This window comes from Sparus aurata, chromosome 17 (assembly GCF_900880675.1).
Source record: "Sparus aurata chromosome 17, fSpaAur1.1, whole genome shotgun sequence".
Lineage (NCBI taxonomy): Eukaryota > Metazoa > Chordata > Actinopteri > Spariformes > Sparidae > Sparus > Sparus aurata.
In genome coordinates, this window is record NC_044203.1 from 25544862 (window position 1) to 25561287 (window position 16426).

Genomic DNA, 16426 nt, shown 5'->3' on the forward strand with positions numbered 1-16426 from the left:
ATTTAAATTCTGCATCTCATTTAAGGTACTTTATTTGTTTATTAATCTCTGAATGGCTCGGCACATACCTACCTGTAAAGTCTTTCACATCCCTTCACCCATGCTCACTACATTTGTCTGATGTCTATCTACTTTCAAGCCCTAAATCCAGCCTTTTTTTAATCTCACTATTGTTTTCACCTGTTATCTAGCTTTGTATCCATGGTTGATTGGAAAGGAGCTTATAAATAAAATGTAGTATTCTTATTATTATTAATAGATTTTATTAATTAACACAGTATCCTGTTCTGCAAGTGATGAAGTCATTTGCTGTGTGAACTTATATTGTCAGAGGTATTTTTAACCATTTTATTATGCATTACTATACCAGTACAGACACAATTACACCACAAGAGGGTGACATGTTGCAGCTTGAGAGCATATCTGCACCTTTAGTGGGTTTATCTCATCATGCACACAGGATGTAAATGAAGACGTCGGTAACTGCGTTTACAGAGTCAAATATTAAACTGAGATCTGCCGGAGGCTCTTGGAGTTTGATGGTTAACTTTCCCTCAGCTTTATACATCTCACAAAGAAAGATCAATGGCGATATTACCTTTACTTTGTGTTGTCTCTGTGGCTTTGACAGGTAAGAGGTTGTTTCATTGTGTTGTCATTGATCGAAGTATGTTTAAAACTTTAAAACTTGACATAATATTGACATCTAGCCTCAAGTGTTTGTCATAAAAAACCTGCATAGAGTAAGAGAAACTTTTAATTACACTTGTGTAGAAAATATGGAAATGGCAAATCAGAACCTGCGATAAAACCTTTGCGATAAAAACTATTGAATATATTGATAGATAAGCTGCATTCTTGGTTGGCAGATTGTTCTGATTGGTCTGATCTAGTGTGAGCTATGTCACTTTATGTTGTCCCAGTGGCCCATTGTATATGTACTCAATTTAATCGAGTTGTTCTCAGACCTGTAACTGTGTGTTCCAGGTTTAACCAAAGGAGCTGGTGTGTTGCCAGACGGTCCTCTGAATGCAACATTGGGAGGGACAGTGATGTTCACAACAACCCTGACTCCACCAGAAAAACCCTTTACATTTGTGGAATGGAAATTTGGTGACCAAAGTATAATCAGTACAAATACTAATGCAACTGCAGACTATGAAGGCAGGGTCACCCTCTTCACTTCTACTGGATCTCTGGAGCTCAGGAATCTGGTTCTGAGTGACTGTGGAGAATACAGAGTTCTCATTCTACCACAGGGAGGATCAATACTGGAAGGAACCATCAGACTGGAAGTTTATGGTAAGCAGATGTTTCACTTGTATCTCTTCTATTGTCGAGTGGAGATTATACATAGCAATAGAGATATTGTAATTTTCTGCCAAGGTTCGAATACCTCTGGTTATTTAACATGACAATCCTTTTCTTCTTTTGTTTTGGTCTGTGCTCTTTTCTTTGGTTTGAAGTGGTGAAACATCATTGGGAAGAGGTGGTGTAACATAATAAAGGAGTTTTCTGTGATCCAGTCAAGTTGACGCATCATCTTAATCACAGTCTGATGAACGTTGTGGCATTGTTCGTTTATTTTTCCAACATTGCCAATCAAATCTCATCAAACCACACCCACACATTGTCCTGATGAGTATTCAATGTTTAAATAGAATCTTAAGGTTTGAGAGTCGAGATTGTTTTAGAATTATTCTTTGTGAAAGTGTACTGAACTCACAAATTAAAAAAAAAAAAAACATGAAACCAAAAAATCACTCACAACCCGTATATAAACGCACTTTCGAGGTTTTTCAACTGTATCTCACAGTCTTCATCAGTGTATGGAATCTGCTCAGTACTCAGAGGGCTGCATTAGATTTTATTTCAGTGAAAATGAAAATCGTGGTGCAAAACTATCATTACCACTAATTATGAATCATATCACAATGTCTGTCAAAATAATCACAATATGATTTTTGTACCATACCATGCAGCCCTGCTACTCTGCTATATTTTGCTCTTCTTGAGGCTGTTTCAGAGACACCGATGTCCTTTTTTGAAGTCAGCTGCTGTTAACTTGGAATATATTATATCCAACACTGAGGCCAACCACCAAAAAATCCAGCCTAAGAATACAACCGGGTTAAATCAATGTTAGTCTGACACAATATCAACAATACTGATTTTTTCTATGAAATACAAAACATCTTGTGAACACCTCAAATAACCTTACAGTATCAGTATCATCATCATTAGATAATAAGTGTGAACATTTTGCTTTTAAGGTGCAACCACGAATACTCAACATCCTATAACAAATATAGGATTCAATACTAACCACTGCAGTGGTTCTTTACCTCTTGTTATGTGGTGGAAAGTCATACAATTATTTTGATTTTCACCCACAGAGCCAATCGACAATGCACATGCAAATGCTAGCAGCACAGACTTGGTGGAGTTCAACAGCTCCGTCAGTCTGTCCTGCTCCGCCTCTGGAATCTCTCTCTCTTTCCTCTGGCTGAACAGCAGCTCTGAAGTTACACAAAGTGACAGAGTTAAGTTCACTGATGGAGGCGCCAACCTCACTATAGTCAATGTGACCCGCAACGACCAGGGACCATTCAGGTGTCTTGTATCCAATCCAGTAAGCAATGATGCCAGTGAACCAGTAAACCTCTCCATCAGCTGTGAGTTAACCTGCCTGTTCAGCAATTTATCTGACAACATCTTCATGATCCTTAATTGTTTGCACAAAATACTAGGAAACCATTTTAACCATGTGTGATCTAGTACAGTATCACTGTAATCTACAGCACAGTGCCAAAATCAACTAAATCATTTTACAATCATTTTTCAGTGTCATTCAGGAAGTGTTAATCATGTATTTGTGCATACAAATCAGTTCTTATGCCTCTGAGTCAATCTGCATGCCAATCGCTTAGCGCCTTTATTTTCCTAACATTGCATGTTGTTTTGTTTTTTTAACTTTTTGTTGCTGGTGTTTTAACCCCTATATTCAGATGGCCCAGAAAATGTAAACTTGAGCATAAATGTGTCAAAGGAATACTACGTGGAAGGTTCAAACATCAGCCTGTCCTGCTCAGCTGTCTCCAGACCTGCTGCCCAGTTTTACTGGCTTCTGAATGGAGACAATATGACTGATACTGGACCAGAGCTCAAACTGGTGAACATTCAGATGAGTCAGAGTGGAAACTACAGCTGTCAGGCCTTTAACAACAAAACACTGAGATATGAAACATCTCAGCTTACGGCTGTAACTGTGCTAGGTGGGTTAAAATAAACTGATATGTAAAAAAAAATGGATACAGAAAGATGATATTTAGGCATGCATCTCTCCTACTGTCAGGTTAAACTGTCTTAAATATTGAACAAAGCAATATATACAATTGTTTGCACTCATGATACTTTCATGTGACTTAAAAAATGGTATGGTCAGACCAAATCACTGTCTTTAGTGGCCTGTCAAACAGTAAAGAATGGGGAAAACAAATATAACCAGCCCTCATCTTCAGCACATTCTTTGTTTTAAATACAATCAATATGTAAAAATAAATTTTTTGTTATTACTATGATGTCATTACAGTAATTTGGTCACAGACTACACTGAATTTCACACCTCAGTTTTGTTATATTTAACAATTAACGGATGGTTTTGTGTTTATATGGTGAATGTGCTTGTGGCTGATCAGACGAGATTAACCTGTGAAGTCAGCCAACATTGGTTAAGCATTGTACATCTTACTAGGTATTGGATGAGATGCCTAGTACGTTGGTAGTACGTTACTTAGGTGAAAAATTAGAATTAACTTAAGACCAACCACCAGCCACCATCAACATATTGAGGGTCTTGCCCCTCTAGTTATCATCACTACTTTATTACTTTAGTACTCTGTAGTCACTGGTTGGACCACAACCAGCTTTAAACTCAGACAGACAGAAATCTGTCCAAAGAGAGACAGAAATATAAACAGGGCTCAGGGGTAGAGCTGGCGTCTTGTTATCGTAAGGTTGCAGGTTTCGATTCCCCTGGTCTGCATGTTGAAGTGTTCTTAGGGAAGATACTAAACCCAGAACTGCTCCTGATGTGCTGGTCAGCACCTTGTACGGCAGCCACCACCATCAGTGTATGAATGTTTGAATTGCTGTAAGTCACATTGGACAAAGGCATCTGCTAAATGCCCGGGCTAAGTTCTCAAAATTGCTCCTGTGGTGGTAGCAAAGACTCCTGTCAACAGTGTCAAGGCTGGTAAACATGCAGAGTGGAACAGACAGCTAAACTCCTCCTGCCTGGTCTATGATCTGTGCAGTCTTAGATTTCATATTGTAGAGTAGTCTGATGATGGTCAAAACTGACTCAGTCTTAAGTAAGGCAATCAAGTCCCAAGTCCACATAGTGGTTCACAAGTAGTAAACCACCGTGTTTTTCATGCATAGCATGTGTTGCCTATGTTGTGGTACCTTCAAACAACACAGACTTAGAAGAGTTAGACAGCTCCGTCAGTATGTCCTGCTCCTCCTCTGGATCTTCCCCTTCTTTCCGCTGGCTGAACAGAAGCTCTGAGGTTACACAAAGTGACAGAGTTCAGCTCACTGATTTGAGCTCCACTCTTACTATAGTCAATGTGACCCGCTGAATCCTCTGAGCACAGGAACCAGTGACCAAGTAACCCTCTCCATCAACTGTGAATTATTACTTTGAATTTTTTTGCTATTTTTATGCAGTACAGTATGTGCATACAGCTTGCACTATACTGTATACATGCAGCTTCAAACGTTGTGGTAATGAGCCCTCTGAGCTAAGCTGCATGTCATGTCAGCTGCAGACATTACTTTTGGTGATATTTTTCTCTTTTACTCCCCATATGCTGCACACTACAGATTGCCCAGAAAATATTAACTTGACATATCACATTTATCATATAATGTCACAAGAATACTTAGTTGAAGGATTAAAGATTAACATGTCCTACTCAGTTGGGTCCAGACTCTCTCCCCTGTTTTACTGGCTTCTGAACAGGGACAAGTTGTCTGATATCGGAACAGAGCTCAGACTGGTGAACATTCAGATGAGTCAGAGTGATTAACTACAACTGTCAGGCCTTTAACAACAAAACTATGAGATACGAAACATCTCACTCATCAGATGTCTCTGTACTGGGTAAGTTAGAATTGTTTGCACAAAGTGCCAGAGCAGTGTGCCTTCATATTAAATAAAAAGGACATTTGCCACCTTCAGTATCCTATGTCATTGTAAACATAGAATACGAAATAAAATAAAACTATGATTGAAGACACTTGTGCAAATTAAAGATGCAAAACATTGTGTTTTTAAGGTTTTAAAGATTGGTTCCTCCTTTGCCTCACAGATTTGGCCCAAAGTGCACCTTCAAACACATTTGCGCTCAGTCTCTGGGAAAGTTTTGTCTTAAAATATCTACCTGTTTTAAGCGCTACACCACTGTAGATGGCCAAAGATGTCATTAAAAAAACTGGGCCTTATGCATGGCTGGAAAATGTCCCTGGTGTGTGTAAATTTAAAAACAATACATAGCTTTTGATGTGCAGAAATTTTATTGCTAAACTTTATCCTCGGTGCTGGGCTGACTGATGTGTCATACTTATTTACTTATTTCTACTTATTTATGTTGTTTTCAGCAAAACAGACTGTACACTACCTGCACAAAGTAGCAGACAAAGTCAGAGAAGAAGCGGTGAACAAATCTAAAGCAATTTACCTAAAGACTTATATATTTCTCTCAGGAGTTGGTGGCGATAAAAGCAAAGTTAAAATGAGAGCAACTTCCATTTTCCAGGTGGTTAGAAACACAACTCCAAATATTACTCTGAATGTACTAAAACTGTTTGATATATCAGCCTAAACAGAGATTAAGAGCGGATGTTATATTCACAGTTTGTGTCCATTGCCTTTAAGTGGACAAAAAAATCAGCCGTTGCGCGCTTTCATGTTTTATGAGAATCTGTTGTTAGAAAAAAGAGTAAGCACTTAGTAAGTAAGTTTAAGTACTTAGACCTTCAACTGATGAAGGTTTAAGTACCACACATTTCGTGATTAGACCTTCAAAGGAGAAAGCATAATACTATATAAAACTATAAATAACAACCACATTTATTTACTCAGTCGACCCTTAGTTGATGCTGATTTATTTTTTTTACCCAAGATGCATGATCTTATGCCCAACAGAGAGAATATCAGGCGCTGCTGTCACATCATCAACAAACCTGACAATTGAGGGGAACTCTGTCAACTTAACCTGTGATGCTGCTGCTGGCTCCAACCTTACCAGACTGTGGAGGAAGGATGACTCAGATCTGATCCTGACTGACAACATGGCACTTAATGAGGAGAGCAGAGTTCTGTCCTTTAAAAGTCTGTCTAAAACAGACAGTGGAAAATATTCTTGTGAAATCAGCAACCCTGTCAGCAACGATAGAGTTCAGTACATCATGATTGTTAACTGTAAGTAACTGTAGAGTTTATATTTACTGCTCAAAATGATGTGTGCCATAACATTGTACTATTGAAATATAAAGATTCACATTGTTTATTATTTGTGCTGCAGTAAAACCTTAAAATCTGTTTTTCAGATGGACCAGAAAATGTTCAAATCGACGGCCCAAGCAAGATTGATTTTGGCAAAACCTTAACATTAACGTGCTCTGCTGAGTCTGAACCATCTGCTAGTTACACCTGGACACTGAATGGGACAGAGATACACAATTCTTCTGTGTTCACAAAAGTCATCACTGGTCTTTCTTACAGTGGCAACTACACCTGCCAAGCCATGAACAACATAACTGAGAGAAGATCATCAGCGGTGCATCAAGTGACTGTAACAGGTAACAAGATACCATTGATTGCATCAATACACCAACTAAGTTCAGCAAATGTATTTAAAGTTTTTCAGATAAAAATGGCTTAACATGCAAAAACTCTACTAAATTGCCCTCAAAAGAGTAAAATTTGCTGGCACTTTTACTATTTAACATTGTCACACTTATGAAAGACAGGTTTAAAAAAGTGTTCATTTTTTATTGTCAAAATTTTGGTAAGAAATTGGATTAGTCACATTTTCTCACTCCACACCTTCAGTTGTGATTCATGTTAAAACAGTCTTTAGTCCCAAATGGCACTAACTCAAGTGGCATCACTTGATGCAATTTATCTGAATTAACACAGCAACAGTGTATAGCAGTACTACTCCCCAAGACCTGTTAACAGACTATGATTTGTAAAATCTGTGGAGTTCGCTTTTAAGCAAAGCATACATCTATGATGTTGGCCAGCTGTGAATCACATAAAGAGAGAAATTATTGTATGCTTTGTATCCACAGGTACAATGAGAAAGTCCCTGTTTACATACTGTTGTTAAAAATCAAGTTATTATTCCCCTTTTTTAAGCAAACCCAGCAAGCCCATCAGTCTGTTCAGCTGGTTGCATCGCTGGAATTGTAATTGCGTGTTTGGTCGTCATTGGAGCAGCTGTTGGGTGTATACTGTACTACATCTATAAAAGAAAGTAAGTACAAAGATGTAACCAGGAAGCTATTTTTCATTATCAAGATCCAGTCACAATTACAGTAAATATAATGGCTCACTATTACCAGGTATGAACCTAAAACTGCAACTCAGAGATCGGGCCAGTGAAGTTAAAGTTTCAGCCGGGGTCAGAAAACAACACCAGACTGCAAAGAAACACTGGATTATATTCAGTTAGGGATCAGGCAAAGGAGCAGATGTCCGAGAAGCAGGAAGGGCTTCAGGCAGGCATAGATTATTACTGGAACTCTACGTTTGAAAAAACCACAAGACAATCTAGCATAGAATGAAAGCACTGATATACTACAGTACTAATAGAGAGTGGGAACGTGTGAAAATGGGTGAAGGAGGTGATGGGAGGAAGTGATGAAACCACAGAAGAGTTGCTACATAGCACAAGAGGAGAGCTGATAGAAATGTGGAACCAGAAGCTGGTTAATGTTGTGACAGAACTTTGTTGACTCAATGTACAGAAGGTTGATGTTCAACAAAAGGTCACTAACCTATGTCCTGCTTTTGCTTGTGACTCAAGATATAAATTCTCTATCTAGTCCTAAACCTAAACTTTAGCTTTGACTTTGAATTTATTTTGTTATTTTTCAGTTGCACCTTGACACTGAACAACTTGACAGGTTAACTTTTTGTAGTTGTTTGGTGTAAGTATTAACAATGCAATATCTTAATAATGATTAAAGGTCTATATTATGTATCATAATTAAAATGGATGTAAGTATAATTGATAACATTCAACCAGTATATGTGACACTGAATCTCCCCCCTTTCATTGCTCTCAAGTTACAACACTTAAGTTGTTGCCTGTTTGTTGCACAAAGTAACATTAGTGACACTAAGACACTTAGAAAAATAAATTAAAATGTTTGGCCACAAACTGGCAACTACAAAGACTGTTGATTGCTGTCAAAACACAGACACCAACAGCGTTATATTTTCGGCTCACAAACCTCGTTAGGAGCCGAAACCAACCATCAGAATTCTTATACAGAGATAAACAAAACAATCATTATGAACATGTCATTTTAAAATTATTAATTCACAGTCATAGTAATGTTATTATTAATATTTTAAAAAATCACTCGTCTACATAAAAAAAAATTATCAATACGACCCTTAAAATGTAAACCAGGGTACTGAGTATACTTAGTAAAGTACTGCTTTTACTTTTATGCTGTTAAATAATAAAAGTCTAATGTTTAATTCACTTATTAATGTCTCATTACCTATGTACACAGAAAATGGCCACAAACATCATCTAACAGCAACACAGTGACAACCTGGGGTGAGTGTATTAGAAGTGTGTGTGTGTGTGTGTGTGTGTGTGTGTGTGTGTGTACACTTTTGTATTCAGCCAGTATTACCTACTCCTTTGATTGTTGTCTAAGCATTGTTTATTTCTCGTGTTTTAAAGCAGGTGACGGCCAGAATAACACAGGATACTCAGGAAGTCAGGTAAAAGTCATCAGTGTGTTTTCATGCACTCAAGAAAGATAAAGTCATAGGAATCGGGTGAAGCAGGTAGTCAGGAAAAATGTATTATTCGTTTAAGTCATGAGATATTGGTGAACAATAACGTGTATGCAGTGTTGGGGTTAACGAGTTACAAAGTAACGGATTACTGTAATGATATTACTTTTTTGGGTAACGAAGTAAAGTAACGCATTACACTAAATAAAAATAAAAATATCGGTAACTACACTACTTTACAAGACTATAGGAACACGCTTTCCTGCGTTACCCAAGCCGTGTTTGCCTGCGTGTAAAGTTGTGATCTGTTTAAGTGGTGCAGGCATGTGCGCGTGCTAGGGGTGGGTGGATTGATCCAAATATCGATAGTATCGATACCAAGGTGAGTACTGGTATTGGATCGATACTAGCGTGATGAGATCAATATTTTTGTTGTAGTTTCTCTTCTATAAATTCAGCAAATCACTCATATTTCTTCACAGTTTGTGTGAGCGCAGCGTCTCTCTCAGTCCTTAAAGCGCAGCGCTCCTCTTCATCTCTCTCACTCCGCTCACTCAGGTTCACTGTAACTCAAAAATATATACTTATATTGATATTGAGCCTACCTCAAACCTGAAGTATGAACATGGCAGAATATAATAACCCCTTTGTCTATCTGTTGAAGGAACATCAGTATTTCTATTTAGGCTACATGCAGAGAGATAGGTTATAGATTTAATTAAGTTAAATATAATTTTCTTATTTGGCTAAAATCTTTGTCCTGTGTTTTATCGTTATCATAATCATGGTCAACTAGTTAAAGGAAAAAGTACCAAATCACTCAATGATCAGGAATTTTTAGTATCGGTATCGGTATTGGAATCGGCAATACTGGCCCTGTAGTTACTTGGTATCAGATCGATACCAAAATTTGCAGTATAGCCCACCCCTAGCGCGTGCTGCCTGTGTGCGTTGCCATAGAGATCGATTTGAGTCGAGTGACGTTGCTGCTGGTGCGAACAGGAGAGAGGGAAATGGAGACGGAGACTGGGGGTTTCGGCCAGTGGCGATATTCCCATTACTTTAAGTTTATAGCTCGAAAGGACAAAAATATTCGAGTGAAATGCACTCTATGCCCAGGCAACAAATTTCTTTCAACTGCTGCCGAGTCAATGAGCAACCTGTCCAAGCATTTGTCAGCCCAGCATGGCAATACAAAACTTGTGGCGAAAGATCCTGCTCGCCAGTCATCTGAAGGAGTCGATGAGCAGCTGACCCCGCCTAAACACGCAAAGCTTTTTTCAAGTGTTGGAGCATAGAAGCAGGTAACACAGAAAGACATTAACAGGCTGGTTGCAGGGTTCATTGTAGAAGACATGCTTCCCCTGTCGACTATTGAATCGCCCAGGTTCCAAAAAACACAAGATAAAATACCCGCGACGATGGTTTTATAAGCCATGTTGTATACATTTATACAATAAACACTAAGTGATGATAGGGCTATGATGTTTGTCCTGTATCTACTCGGTAAATAAAGAAATGGGAAAGTAAAGTAATAAGTAGTGAAGTTACTTTTCAAATGCAGTAACTAGTAAAGTAATCTCATTACAATTTACAGAAGTAACTAGTAATAAGTAACTCATTACTTTTTTAAAGTAACTTCCCCAACACTGCGTGTATGGAATAAACTTAACAGGATATGTTTAATGGTCCAGACACAAAGTTATAAGTAAGAACAAATTAACCTTACTATGTGGCCTTTGTGGCTGCATGTTCTAAGGGCTGTATTCCTCAGCCCTTTACCCAACACATAGCTATTTAATTTTACTGGCCAATCCTTGATAAGGTATGTTTATGTAGGTTGTAGGGCTGGGCGATATGGCCTAAAAAAATGTTCACACCAAACTCGATTTACGATTTTAATCGATTTTTTTTTTCTCTTCTCAAGACCAAACTTCAAATTACAAAGAAATTATTAAAGGCATTGTTTTTATTTTAATGCTATGATTTGCAACAAATTTGCCCTGCTATTGTTCTTCAAACTCACATAAAAAAGTCCATCCTTTTGAAAAGACTGTGTCCCTTTTTGATAAAATGCTTTTGTGAACATACATTTAACATGTCAGATTGCTTGCTACTTTAAAAGCAGATAAGTTTCCATATTGGTATTGACAAAGTGTTAATATAAGTTTCATTAAATCCTTTATTTTGCAAAAGGTGCCTTTGTTTTCAAAAAGGTATTTTATATCCCTGAAGATATGTAATCTAAATTAAACATCTGCATGCATTGCACAGTAAACATGACATGTTAGTAGATTTTACTAATTTTTGGCCAGGAAGACGAGCCTGTCTGCTTCCTCTGGCTTGAGACATCATGCCCCGTTGTGGCTTCGTAACACCAGTCTGGGGTCGAACATTTTCTGCATGTGGATGAACCTCCGGCGTTTCCACTGTAATACGAGCAGCAGATCTTTAGCGATATGCAACGTGACTGCATCTGTAACAGCTTTCCACCGGGACCCTTTCTTCTCATACGGGACACAATGATTCCGCAAATTTTGGCTACTTTATAGCAGATACGTGTGGGCTGCCGCGGTCTGTACATCTTGTAGTGAACAACAAGTGTCCCACTGCGATCCACGCGTCTGTTTGAGATGCTGAAATAAATGGTTCTGCGTGCTGCCTTTAGTTGCAACAGCCTTTGAACAAACTTTGCAGCGGACGGTGGTTTGTTCGAGGTCTGACGCCACAAAACCAAGCTGCTAACGAGACAGTGCCTTTTTATCAACGAACTCCTTGCTCGCTGCATGTTCTGTTTGTTTCTCTGTGGAAAGTCAAGACGCGAGGAGGAGGGCGGAGCCGACTATGAACTACGCGAGCCCACGAGGAGCAGCGACGGAGCAAGTTAAATAAAAATTTTCATTTTTAAAAATCGTCCTAAACCAAAAACTCGAATTAATCGATTTTGCCGATATTTCGCCCAGCCAGAGTAGGTTGTTTCAGAGGCTTTCTCCTCCTATCTATCTATCCCAGCGTTTACCACTGGGCTAAATCAGACTTTGAAACAGGCAGAAGAAATTCAGTTGACTTAATGGAGTCCACGTGTGCAGTATATGTGTCTTAAAGGAAAAGTGCACCCAAAATTTTGAATTAAGTCATTAACTACCAGTGTTGGGCATGTTACTTTAAAAAAGTAATTAGTTATAGTTACTAGTTACTTCTTCCAAGTTAATAATGGAATTACTCCACTTTAAAAGTAACTAGTTACCAGGAAAAGTAACTATTGGTTACTTTTAATTATTACCCCCTTTTGAGCTCGGCATTCATTTTAGCATATTTGGCATCTATGTATTTAGACAATGTCTTTCTGCATGGCGGACCAGCACCTGTTCTCTCGGATATTTTTCCAGTGAGTGCTCTGAAGGAGTCTGAGTCAACTGTTGATAACAGGAGCATGTTCTCAACAACATACCCTCCTATCATTGCATTCAGTTCAGTCTGTGTCAAGTTTTTGTGAAACTTCACCAGACTTCTCATTAACATGAGGGGGAATAGATGAAGACTGAATGTTTTTTATCCTTTAAACCCACATAATACTAGATTTTATAGAAATTTAAATATACATGAATAGACTTCTAATCAAAACAGTCACTTAAGATTGCCCTCCATTTGCCTTTTCTAGGAGCTGAACTACGCAGATGTCACGATCTTTCAGAACAGAAATGGTGGGAGAGTCCACCTGGGGTCACAGAATGAGACATCGGACTACGCTGAGGTAAAAACGACCAGTTCTGATACAGGATCAACGCCTCCTACGTACGATGACCACATGCAGCGTGTGGAGAGGCAAGCTCCTCAGCCTGGTGGCTATGGTGTGAGTGTTTACGCTCAGGTTAAGAAGAACTGACTGCATTAAATATGGTGGATCATGTGGTCAGTGTAGACTGGAGGCCAGCATCAGCAGACATGACAGGGATGGAGGAACCTTCCCTTCCCTCTCAGTTCCAGAAGAATATTGACCTGAGTTTACATAGTCAAAGCACTTTAGCAGAAGTTAATAATCAACTAGTTGATGAAATTATTGCTATGAATGAGGCCAGTAGGCATGATGTTTCTCAGTTAGTTTGCATATGTGACATATTATAGCTTCCCTATGCCTTTGTTTGTGTGTCTACATCAATGAAAAGTGTATATATCTGAGCAGACATGTTCTCTGTGTGTTATTCAGTTGTTTGCTTGAGCCTTGACGCTGGTTTGTACCATATCTGACTCAATATGTATACTGTTTGATTACAGTAAGCAGCTTGTAAGTTATGGATTGCGTCTTATATTTATTTTACACAAATGTGCAGTGTTTTTCAGGACGTGGATACTCCTGACAACGACAGAGCTTTGATTTGGTAATGAACCTATATGACCTTACATTCTGTCGGCTCAAAGAAACAGTGGAAAGATTAACAGAGACACACCTGCAAAGGGGGGGGGGCTTTAAAGCAAACTCCAGGAGGTGTCAGTAACTATTGGATGGATATCTACACATGCAATAAAAGCCTTAAAGGGATAGTTTGTGTTTTTGTAGTGGGGTCATATAAAGTACATATCTATAGTCGATCTGTTCCATACCGTAATCACCGATCAGGGCAGCCTCAGTTTGGAGAAGTAGAACCGTAGAACCTCCGTATCCCTACGCATTAGTGCAACTGGGCAACAGGTGATTTGCAAGCGGCGAAATACAGTGCGAGGCCCAGTTGCTGGACAAGAGGTTTACTTTCGATAAAAACTAAACTTAACAGACCGTAGTAGGGATACGGAGGTTCTACGCTTGAGAAAATGTAGTGCCAAAAGAAAGGCCGGTCTGACGGCGATGTAAAGCGGTGTGAATTTTCTCTATACAACGTACACTTGAACTGTTACAGATTTTTTTTAGGTGAGCCTTGTTTTAGGTGGTTAAATTTCGCTCTTTCTCTGGACCCCGTTCACTGCAGTACAAAGCTGAGTGTCTGGGCTGGAGCGGCGCTCTACTTCTCCAAACTGAGGCTGCGCTGCACTTCAAAAAACACAAATTATCCCTTTAAGTCTTAAAGTCCGTGTAACAGGCATGCGGAAACTGTGACCTTATATCTGATATCTTTTCCATAAGTTATAATCAGAGTAATCAGGACAAGTCTATAGTAAATGTTAGTAAAAGTTGCAATGTAATGGGCGCGCAGGTGGTCGAGTGGTTAGAGTGCATGCCATATACGCAGCCGACCCTGGTTCCATTCCGGCTGGAGGTCCTTTGCTGCATGTCACATCCCCCTCTCTCTCCCATATTTCATATCTGTCTACTGCTTAATAAAGGTGTCTATGCTGGGAAAAAATCTTTAAAAAAAAAAATAAATGTTGCGATGTAACAGCAAGACACAGGTGCTCTCTCTCTCTCTCTGTCGGCCTCGAGCCTAACGGGAAGTCAGTCAAATAAGAGAAACAGTCGGTAAAAGAAAAGCACATTTGCATTGCTACAAACACACTGCCTATGTGACATGTCGCAGCTGTGCACAAGCAAAACTGTTGTCAAAAACACTTTATGTGTTGTGTCATTATCCTCAGGCATTAAATGCAGCATGGTTGCACTAGTAGGACAAAACGAGAGTGTAACCTCTGATTTTCTGAACCTCAACACACTGAGTGAACATTTTAACGACTAAAAAAACAAGAAAATCTTGCCAAAGTCATCATCTGTATTTATTACTGAATTGTGATTACACGGAATCTCAGAAAGGATTGGGCCTGAAACTGTCAGAAAAACAATAAGTGTTGTTAAATGACCTTCTACTGTGCTAGTTCTTTAGCAGCTAAATGCATCACTATTGTGACTATTTGTCAGCAGGAAGTGCGCTGTTTAGTCTTGAATTGCTATTTCACTGTGAATAGCTTCTGGCCAAAAACCACTGTACCAAAACAGGAAGGCTGTGGGCTAACTCCTTTCATATGTAATTTGATGCATCATTATAAAGTATCAATTATAGTTGCTGTACTCAGATGTAAAGTTATTCCTTTGAATTAGACAGCAGAGTTCTGTTTTACTCTTCTTTTTTTAAATCTTTTTGAAACAGGGATCCCAGAACAAATGGGTTAGGGATCCCAGAACAAATGGGTTAAAGAGAATGTAGTTTCTCAACTCGAGTTAATGTATCTGAGTGTTCCTTCCCCCATTAGTAACTCATTGGTAAAGATCAGTCTGTGAGTTATTCACACAGTTAAATTCACCTGCACCGACAGAACTGAAACAGTCCACACTTTAATGACCACCTTATAATGCCTCAATGTTTCGTCCAAGGTGAAAATTCAAGTGTGGCTTTTATGCTTTTTGGTCAGTAGAGTTTTACCCCATAAAAGCTCATTAAACCATGCATATAATCCATTAATGAATAGCTTAATTTATAACAACCCATGCACTTATCCATCAGTAATCCCCATGTTTGGATTGTCTTTACAAAAATGAATTGTCTTAATTTTACAGGGTTTTTATCCAGATTAAGATCTACATTATTGTATAAAGTAAATATTGTGTAAATATACTCTAGACAAACACGATATTTCACTCAGGGAAGAAACTGCACATGCTGACTACAAAACAAACAGATGTATTATAAATGTGCATGGGTGTATTTGTCGGACCCAATCAACTTACTTTTCACTGAAACTGTGGAGATAATGAATGAAATACAGAGATGTATTGCAGTCAGTTATTTACTCATTCATTAATTCTTAAATATCACAATATTTTTTTAAATAAAGCTTTCAGGACTAAATCAAAGAGAAATTCATGGCATTTAAAAATAATCATGTATCATGGTAAACTGTGTTGTATAGTGATTTGTGAACCTGTTGAACTGTTCAACTTGAACACAGCGTTGCCTTTGACTGTCACACGACACTCCAGACTGAATGTGTGATTAATGATTGACTGTTTTCACCAAAGAAATACTGCTGTGAAATGTAACTCTCAAGGTGTATGTATTGCATTCGCAATAATTTGATTTCTTTCAGAATAATAAACTATTTTTTCATTAAGTAACATTTGTGGCATGTCTTTCTTCAGTGACAGAATTCTTTACCTATAGGTTAGTAGGTAGATGGTTTGGGTTTTATTACCTCAACGTTTCGTCGTTTATGAACTGATACCTTATCCAGATTTACAGTGCAGGGGTCCCTTCTATTTTGTGGATTGAGCTCACAGGGTCTGATTCTACAATAGCTTGTTTGTGTCTTTGCTTTCATGTTTACAGAGTTTATAGTTCATTTCACAATAACCATGCAAAGAATCAGATAAGGATGTGGATTATTTATCTATCAAAAGTCAATAGAGAAGCATAAATACAGGAGGAAGTACAAAACAGATATTGATCTGTCTTC

General features: G+C 38.5%; 1 protein-coding gene across 2 annotated transcripts; it reads left to right on the forward strand.

Moving 5' to 3' along the window:
* The first annotated feature begins 548 nt into the window (after window positions 1-548).
* On the forward strand, window positions 549-13233 carry LOC115566840 (carcinoembryonic antigen-related cell adhesion molecule 5-like). 2 transcript variants are annotated; one of them, XM_030392860.1, is made up of 10 exons: window positions 549-631; window positions 988-1302; window positions 2397-2675; window positions 3009-3275; window positions 6212-6487; window positions 6616-6867; window positions 7430-7547; window positions 8818-8864; window positions 8994-9034; window positions 12711-13233. In XM_030392860.1, the coding sequence occupies exons 1-10, from the start codon at window positions 586-588 to the stop codon at window positions 12933-12935; spliced, it is 1866 nt and encodes a 621-aa protein (XP_030248720.1). In that variant the 5' UTR covers window positions 549-585; the 3' UTR covers window positions 12936-13233. The 2 variants fall into 2 exon arrangements, with proteins under 2 accessions (XP_030248720.1, XP_030248721.1); XM_030392861.1 differs by having other exon boundaries at window positions 8997-9034.
* The last annotated feature ends 3193 nt before the right edge of the window (window positions 13234-16426 follow it).

Excerpts from the sequence above, each read along its gene's own strand:
- LOC115566840 (XM_030392860.1), top strand. The coding sequence starts at position 586 with ATGGCGATATTACCTTTACTTTGTGTTGTCTCTGTGGCTTTGACAG. Across the intron at positions 8,865-8,993 it reads CAACACAGTGACAACCTGGG|CAGGTGACGGCCAGAATAAC; the intron begins GTGAGTGTATTA and ends CGTGTTTTAAAG. Across the intron at positions 9,035-12,710 it reads CAGGATACTCAGGAAGTCAG|GAGCTGAACTACGCAGATGT; the intron begins GTAAAAGTCATC and ends TGCCTTTTCTAG.